This window comes from Micromesistius poutassou (genome assembly GCF_964030765.1).
Source record: "Micromesistius poutassou genome assembly, chromosome: 3".
NCBI lineage: Eukaryota > Metazoa > Chordata > Actinopteri > Gadiformes > Gadidae > Micromesistius > Micromesistius poutassou.
In genome coordinates, this window is record NC_140273.1 from 525,448 (window position 1) to 535,023 (window position 9,576).

General features: G+C 48.8%; 1 protein-coding gene across 1 annotated transcript in view; it reads right to left on the minus strand.

Annotated features, from left to right (window-relative positions):
* The window catches only part of LOC311340441 (potassium voltage-gated channel subfamily KQT member 5-like), a gene marked incomplete at its 5' end in the record, with an annotated part of 25,401 nt that extends 16,825 nt beyond the window's left edge, over window positions 1–8,576 (minus strand). The window contains 3 exon segments of the mRNA XM_084465335.1: window positions 4,727–4,853; window positions 6,986–7,076; window positions 8,569–8,576. Coding sequence (XP_084321461.1) covers window positions 4,727–4,853; window positions 6,986–7,076; window positions 8,569–8,576 — 226 coding nt within the window.
* Between the last annotated feature and the right edge of the window lie 1,000 nt (window positions 8,577–9,576).

Below are 9,576 nucleotides of genomic sequence, written 5' to 3' on the forward strand. Positions count from 1 at the left end.
CCACTGTAAATACTGAAATATTCAGAATATATATTATGCTGAAAAACAGTGGCAGCGTCACATGATTATGTAGATCTGAAATAGGGCTGTGGGCATGGGACACCTAATTGAATCACCGCGTTAGGTGAGAACATTTTTAATTGGCGTTCTCTAAACGTGAATATGGGAGCGAGAGGTAATTACAAAGAACAGATTAAGTTGATGAATCGCTTTTAATTTACCGTGACAAGAGTCTCACCGCATAGGCGAAAGCTGTGCTTTCACGTCGCATAAAAGTGTAACGTCAAAGTAATATTTTTTCTACATCTGGTCGGCACATTTTCCAAACGACTGCGTTCCATCATTTCACATGTCACCCGGCATCCGACACTTTTGCAACGTTGGCTTTTTTCCGGTGACACTCGTCACTCACGTCGGCCGCACATCGACCAGACACCAGCGCATAAAACTCGGAGCAAAGCCAGCGTCTCTAATGAGGCCCCCCCTGCTGACAGCTCCAATCCACCAGCAGCGGGCCAGCTACACCTCATTAATATTGATCTCTGTACGTGAGCCGCAGCCTCTCTGAGTCGATGCTCTTCCTTCTCGCTCCCGGGGGGGGGAGGAGAGAGAGAGAGAGAGAGAGAGAGAGAGAGGGCTTTTGATTCTCTGCCACTTCTTCATCTCATCCTCTTTCACGACCCCTCACTTAGTCCAACAACAGCTCCTGCCCCCCCCCCTTCTACCCCCTGACCTCCCCCCGTGTCCCACACTGGGACACCGTAACCCCCAGGCCCCCCCTCCAGGCCCCCCCCCCCTCCAGGCCCCCCCCCCCTTAGAACCGCGCCGGAACCCGCCCCACCATGGAGGGGGGAGCGGTCTGGCGAAGGAGAAGGCGGAGGAACCACCGCGCTCCACAGAGAGAACAAGAGCGCGTAGAACTGGATCGATGCGGCTCTCTGGACTGTTGGTTGCGGTGCATTGATTCGCTATAATCCTCACGCCGAGCGGAGAGAATACGTTATTTCCCCCCACATGTGCGTGGTGGTGAGCCGTGTTGGAAGAAAAAGATAAAGCACAATGCGAGCCAGCTCTGCGCCAGCCGGGGCTATTTCTCACGCACAAGCGGAGACGGAGACATTAAAGGCTGGCTTTACACAGCAACGCTCCAGGGGTGAAACCGTCAAAATATTTTATCGGATGTGCCTTTCGTTTAGACGGCGACAGCGTTTTCGGGGGCTTAAAAACGCAAAACAATTGAACCCACCCTCCAGAGTGGAAATCTTAAAAACGCTCCACCGTTGCGTTTCCGTCTAAAGGGTTAACAACGCAGTAGGTGTGCTCTGAGCTGCTCCCGCTGGCTCTCGTCCTGTACGCGTTTACGTCACGTCCACGTGCCATACAGGCAAACCACAACAAACACGTCCGATTTCACACACTTTTGCGTCACCGTGTGCACGCAGATTTCCACCCAAAGACGCTTAGTCTAAACGCGGAATGAAAAGTGGGTACGCACCGCCACTTTTGCGGTTTGTGTTCAGATCGTTGTCGTGTAAAGCCAGCCAACATGTCTGGTGTGTGTGTGAGGCGGGAGGCGATCACCGAGGCCTCGTTGCCTCCGTCTTCCAGCTCCGTCTCCGGCTTCTTCCGGTGAATCCATACGCAGACTCAGAGGGATTCTCTGTAACGCTGTGTGTCGTCACAGTGTGTGGATGACACACGTACGCGTTGTGTCTGCACGGGGGCTGCGGGTTAATCTGTCTAATTCCTAGGACCGCGTCCAACGCCGACAAGGCGGGGGCGAGGAGGTTGCAAGATCCATTTTGTTTTCCTTTGAAGGCACGTTCTCTCCTGAGCTCTGCATTGATCTCTCGTTCTGGAGACTAACTGCAGCCTCCGGCGTTTTTGTTTCGCCGCGGTGGCAGCGAGGCTCTCACCTCACGGGGTACGGCCGAGGTTTTAGAAGGAGCTCCGTCTCTCTCGGCTTGTTTGTATCTCGCTGCCAAAGTCTGTGTGGAAAACACAGACTCTCGAGGGAGTAGCTGGAATCGTGTGGCTTATGAATATGCGAGTGGGTTCGTTTTGGGAGCGAGAGGGGTGAGTATTGATCGTTGGCTGTGTGTGTGGTTTTTCCAGCTGGTTTTGTAAGCAGCCTCACCTGGCACAGAGTCAGACTGACTCTGGGTGAGGCTGCACACCTGTTGCACATTGAGTAATCAGTGCGTATGGGTTGAACCAGCCATCAAAACACACACTTTTCAGAGGGGTATTCCATCAAAGTCGTTAATAGAAACAGGGAGGCTGCCTGGCACAAAAATCGGCGATCTGTTGAATGCATAAGTAGTATTGAGCGTAACATATTTTAATTTAATATTGACCATGGATTTGAAAGCAGGGAGATAGTCTCGAGTTAACGTGTCGGACTTGCACCCGGTCGCCCGGGGGTTCGTTCCCCACGCAATTAGTAATATAGGTAGGATTACTAGAGAAATCAAAGAACTTTTCATGCCATTTATTTTCCATTTCTTTGAATATTCTTAATTAGGGGATTAATCAAATGAATAAAGGGAATCACAAAATGAAGCCTACGCCAAGAATACTATGAAACAGTCTGGACGCGAACTCGGGTCTCGCCTATCACAGTGCAAGTGCCAGACCATTCACCCAGCCGCTGATTCCTGATTACGCTGTAATACATCGATTTGTATATATATAAAAATAAAAAAAATAGCCACAGCAACAATAGATAGCAATTCATTGAATTATTTCATTTGCATCATTTTATCTTAGACCCTTAGTGAAAATATACGCTGTTTGTACTTCATATATGTACATTTATGACAATCGTGAGGACTAGGCTTGGCGGAACCTTCTGATGGTACAATTGTTGCTGACAGATGGATTTCTCTGAAACGCCGCTCAAGTCAGCCTGACAGTTAACCTGCTCCCGGCCAGGTTAGATTGGTCGGATAAGTTGCCATGGTTACTTAGCGGAGATTCCCTTAAGTCACGTTCATGGAACGCAACTCTAGCTGAAAGAAGCCCGGCTAAGCGAAATAAGCCCGGCTTTATGCTTAGCCTGGTTGATGGAATACCCCTCAACATGGATCTCCTTCAAACTCTTCAACGAACCGAATGTGTGAGAAACCTGAACCAGGAGCAGTGGTAGATGGCTAGGTGTGAGTGTGCGTGTGAGTGTGTGTGTGTGTGTGTGTGTGTGTGTGTGTGTGTGTGTGTGTGTGCGCACACAGCACACGTGTGTTGATGCATGGATAGATGTCTGCCTGTCTCTCTTTAAACTAAATTAAACCTTCAGGCACAATAAGTTGTTTTGATAACTACATTCTAGGGGTGTGCATCTCTCCAATAAAAGACGATTCGATGCGTATCTCGATACATGGGGTACGATACGATTCAGGAACGATAAATTTTTAAAATGGAACGATTCGATTCAGTTCGATTCAGAAGGATTTCGATTCGATTCGATGTGGCACGGCTCAATTCGAGAGGGTATGATGCAATGGATTTCTTGTTGAAAGTAGACAATCATTTCACAAAATGAATTAACTTGTAAATGTGGCATTTCCTTCAAAAAGATTTATCAAAGACTAGAGAAGAAGTGTATTTGTTAAGGGTGTGCATCTCTCCAATAAAAGACGATTCGATGCGTATCTCGATACATGGGGTACGATACGATTCAGGAACGATAAATTTTTTAAATGGAACGATTAGATTCAGTTCGATTCAGAAGATTCGCATCTTTTAAATCAAAAACGATTTTCCGATTCAAATCGGTTTTTGTTACACCCCTACTACATTCATTCACACACATTCAACTGACACATTGCAGCTGGGTTAAAAGGTAAACACGCACACACACACACACACACACACACACACACACACACACACACACACACACACACACACACACAGTGTGTGTGAACTCCACCATCCAATTCAGGGCCAGAGTGGAAGCATTTGGCCGTTTCTCACTTCACCATCACGCGACCACTCCCGCGCCATTTAATAAGACACTTCCTGTGGAAGTGAAGCCTTTGAACCCTTCCTAATTGTGGGATGTGTAAAGCAAACCTCATTCATCAGGGGTGTCAGTTGCTTTGTTTGCTCTGCCCTTGAAGAGAGCATTGCAGCGCAAAGAAAACGTGGGGCTGATGATATTCAAATGTTTTCACAAGACAAATCACCCGCCCTGGCTAAATGGTTCCAGACTCATCTTCAGCCTCATTTATTATCTTAATCTAGTGCACGTGATGCTTACTCGTCCACACACGCAAGCGCGTGCACACACACACACACACACACACACACACACACACACACACACACACACACACACACACACACACACACACACACACACACACACACACACACACACACACACACACTAGAATCATGGTGGTCAAACCTCACCCAAACCTATTCAACCTGAGATGCATTCTAACTAATAGTTAACACATTCCCTTTAGGATTAGGATTAGGATCACTAACACCTGTTAAACTGTAACATCACTTCTTTCTGCGTTGTGTTTGCAAAGTGTCCAAAATGGTAGAATGGACATTTTGAATCCCATCCTACCATTTTTTCGAGTCAAATACGTCAAACACGTGCGTGATTAAAACTTCTGTGTGAACTCACCGGCGATCACACACACAAAAGTGTTCAAATCAGTCGGTGCGCGATTCAGACGGGGCCGACGTGGCTACGGACGGACGAACTCACCGATCACACAGAAGGGCTTCCTGGCGAAGCGCAGCCGGCCCTGCCAGCCCCGGTAGCGACAGCAGCAGCCAGCGGACCAGATCCGGGCGATGTACTCCAGGCCGAACACCACGATCATCACAAACTCCTGCAGCAGAGTCAACACAAACAACGCTTGTGTTTCTTTCCGCCACAATCACAGACACATGATAACCCTGATGAAGACCGGCTGATACCTCACGGTGTGCGCCGATCCGAATGATAATGGATTTGTTTTGCAGAGCGTAAGTGCTCTGAGTTTCCTTGCGTCGAACAACACGAGATGACACGATTGTGAGCGCTTTGTTAACCCTGTGTATTGATTTATCTCTCTGGGGTTATCGTAGCGTTAACTAGCGAGCGGGGGAGGAATACGGCCTTTTACAAATGCTGTAATTTCCAGATAGTGTGATTGCATGTGTCCTCGCATGTGTCCTCGCATTCATTTCTGCATTTTGGAGCTGGCAAAATGCTGACACCTTCCTTGAGTGAATGCTGTATTTGTTTCTGCTCTCAGCTAGTTTTACAATTCTCTATCGTAATAATCTATTGACATGCACCCATTTTACAGCTTTTTTGCTCCTTCCTTTGGCAATAGTTAGACAAAACAAAAAGGTTTTTTTGCAATTGTGCAATATTGCTAAATTTGTATTAACTTATTTGATTGACTTTTACTGTTTGTCCGTTTTGTCGTTTGTCAACCGTACCGTCTTGTTGACTGACTTCGTGAGCCACTGGACACCTGGGAGAGGCAGCGGCCTTATGGTGCAAGAAATATGTCAGACAACAACTCTGAGCACAAGAGATCAACAGGGCTGACACATCTGCTGTGAAACGTGATTCATCATTTTACCGAATACAGCTGCATAACTCACAACTCACAGTGCCATGAGCTGAGTGAGCAATCTCTCCTCTTCTACCTTCGGCCCGCCCGCGCGTTTTCACTCGTTATCGGCGCCGTTTTTAGACGCCAATGAAAATGTTACGCAATTAAAGGGGGGGGGGGGGGGGGGTGCATTTTTGGAACACCTTCCGGCAGCAGGGATCGCGCACCCGTTTCTCCACATTAGGATTCTGTCCTTGTTGAAACTGCAGTAAAAGTCTCTCCGTCTGTCTCACACTCTCTGGCTCTCCTGTAAACGGGTGAGTCACCCTAGCATCGGCCAGCCACCGTGGAAGCACTCTCTTTGCCGCTCTTTGCTGCGTTAGATAACCACAGTCCAGCCCAGGGTGTCAAGTCAGTCACCGCACAAGTCACCAGCACCAGGGCCCTGTCCCTGGCATTTCAAACAGGAACGTTTGAGAACCGTTGTGTCAAATTACTGCAGGCTTTTAGATTCGTGACTGTGGGAGAGAGAGTGTTGCCGACTGAGAATTCCTCAGAAAGAAAGCGACTGGAATCCAATCATGAAACAAATGATACTCAAAACTGAGCCATTTTTTGCACACGCTGACTGGTCTGACTGGATTGTTATATCCATCATCAAATGTCATCATTCATCATCATCAGTTCTATTTGGTTATTTGGTTTTTCGGCGCGTTAAATCGTCGATTCGACACGAATGCTTCTGACGGTCGGACTGGTCTGACTGACTCGTTATGCCCATCATCAAACGTCATCATTCATCATCAATTCTATTTGGTTATTTAGTTTTTTTCAGTGCATTAAATCGTCGATTCGAAAAGGAATGCTTGACGCAAGCACCCCAGCTGTGGCACCCAGAGAAACGCAAGTGCGTACATGCAGAGTCCGTCCGGTCATTAAAATGCATTTGAACGCTAATGAAGTATACACACCCGTTACCCTTCTCAGAAAATGATGAAACGCCAAACTACAAAGTGTAGAATCAACAACGCGATGGTGTTATAAAGGCGCAGGCGAAGCATATCATCTGCACCCTATCAGCATCCATGAGGTTTTTCTCCTCTTATGTTCCTTGCATTTGCCTTTGCCTTTGAGTTAGGCCCGGCTTGGAGTGGGTTTAGTGGGTTTGCGAGGGAGGGCTCTGAAGGTTACTCGCACGTTTAGGGGGATTTTGCTGACGCTTTTATCCAAACATTCACACACCAACCGGAGTCGACCACGCAGGAAGACAGCCAGCTCAGTCAGGAGCAGTCAGGGGTGAGGGGCGTCTCGCTCAGGGGACACCTCCACACTCACTCTAGCTAGGAGGAGGAGCCGGGGATCGAACCGGCAACCTTCCGGTTACCATTCAACCCGCTCTACCTGAACTTTCTTACCAGGATGAGCAGACAGTAGGAGGAGAAGTCCTGGTGGGCAGGGATGGTGGAGAACACGGAGAGGACCAGGCAGCTGAACACCAGGATGAACCTGAAACGCAGGAAGGAGACGGAGCAGGAAGTCAAAACGTGAGCGTGACCCCAACACCCTCCAGAAGGCCGCATCTGTGAACACCTTTTAAAAGTCACTTTAAAACATCACCCGTTCAGCTCAGTTTACTCTCAATCAATTATATTTATTTCTTTATTTTTCTTTATTTCCGTTCATTCCATATTGTTCAGCACCTTGTGTTCTTTTTTTTTTTTCCCCGAAAGGCGCCATATAAATAAAGTTTGATTTGGTTTGAATCCCGGAGCAGGTCCAGCAGAAGCAGCTGCAGCCGGCGGACACATGGAGCCAGTCATTCATGATATCATCATGATGTGATAATAATGAAAAAGCGATACAGATCACGGTGATGAATGTCAACTGTTGTGCGAGTAGCACAACATTTACACGATTAACACCTTCTCTGGTCTCCCTCGGGCCCATATGTGCACGGACATTTACCCCTGGCCTCGTCGAAGCCTTTCAAAAGTCAAGGAAAGGTTTTGGGGTTTTCTAAAAGCAGTTGTTGTCTTGCCCAGCCCAGAGTTGGAACGAGCCCCCGATTCACACACAGGCTGCATTCCAAATGCAAAACAGTTTCATTGTATAGTCCCCAATCCCCATGTAAAAAAAATAAAATAAATACCAAAACCAAAACAAGCCATTGAGTTCAAACTAAAGTTCCTCCTGTCTTTGAACCCGGGGCGTGCGGTGGGGGAGAGAGCCAGCGACACGGGGCCCGCTCGATCACAACGGAAAAACCGGGCATCCTCCCTCCCCGTCACAGCACGGCCATTATTCCATTTCCTGAGATATCCGGTTATCCACGCTTTGTTTGTGCTCCGTGATTCGCTCGCGAAGCGCAAACAAAGCGGGGGGAACGCCGCGGCGGCGGCTATCGGAAAACCGACGACTGCATCGAACCGTTTCTCCGAGGGCTGACCTTCAACGCTCCCCGGTGCCGAGACTCAGCAGAGAGACGTGGGGCTCCATAATCGGGTCATGCTATGGTTTTCCATCACATAAAAGACCAATGGGAGTTCAGTGGAAAACACATTAAAAAAAAAGAGAAGAAATACGCATTATTGTCTGAAATCGGAGCGTAGGGAAGTTGGGAGTTATGGTGGTCCTTCGTATTAAACGGTTGGAGAACATCTGTATCGAATCATCCCCGAGCTCCTTTAAAAGACGACTGAATGGTTTACGGGCTGGGTGTCTCATTGAGAGTACCGATCCCCTGGTAGCCATGGCCCTGCTGCACGCGCACACACACACACACACACGTGCACACACACACACACGCACAAGCACACGCACGCACACGCGCACACACACACACCAGCAGGGAAATGCAAACATGCACACACACGCACGCACACACGCCCACCAACCCCCACACACACACACACACATGAACACGCACAAGTACCAGCAATGTAATGCAAACACGCACAAGCACACACACGCACACACACACACACACACACACGCACACCTAGCCATCTACTACTCCTGGTGCGGTTTCTCCCAGCTTGGGTTCATTGTAGACGTTGTCTCTCCTCCTCAGAGTCAAACGGCCGACATATTCAACACTGTTCATCAAAATGACATGAATACAGTCGACCCGCGTTAGGACCAAGCAGCAGCACCCCCCCCCCCCCCGTGTGAAGAAATGGGCTGGCCCGTGCGCTTGTCATACATCATACTACGACTTATTAAAAGGGATTCAGACACGAGATTAACAGTGACAATGAATGCACTGCTAATGACGAGGTCCATCGATAATGCAGCTTGTGATAATTCACAATGTCTTTAACCACACACGTGTGTGTGTGTGTGTGCCTGTGTGTGTGTGTGTGTGTGCGCCTATGTGTGCCTGTGTGCATGTGTGTTTGCGTGCATGTTTGCATTACCCTGCTTGTGCGTGCGTGCATGCACGTGCATGTGTATGTATGTATGTATGTATGTATGTATGTATGTATGTATGTATGTATGTATGTATGTATGTATGTATGTATGTATGTGTGTGTGTGTGTGTGTGTGTGTGTGTGTGTGAGCGTGGGGAGGGGGGGGCGCCTGTGTGGAAAGGGTGGGGGTGTTAATGGAGAGAGAGAGGGAGACAGAGAGAGAGGGAGACAGAGAGAGAGGAGGACAGAGAGAGAGAGGGACAGAGAGGGAGGGAGACAGAGGGGGAAAGACAGAGAGAGAGGAGACAGAGAGAGAGGGAGACAGAGAGAGAGGGAGACAGAGAGAGAGAGGGAGACAGAGAGAGGGAGACAGAGAGAGAGGGAGACAGAGAGAGAGGGAGACAGAGAGAGAGAGGGAGACAGAAGGAGGGAGAGAGAGAGAGAGAGCGGAGGTGGGGGGTAACTACTCCACGGGGTCGCGCTGCCCTGACCCCTGCACGACCTCTGGAGAGCCGTGGCGGAGGTCAGTGTTTTCCACAGCCTCCGAGGGATGGTTATGTCATTGTGTGCGTTGGGCCCGGTCGGCCACAGGGCGG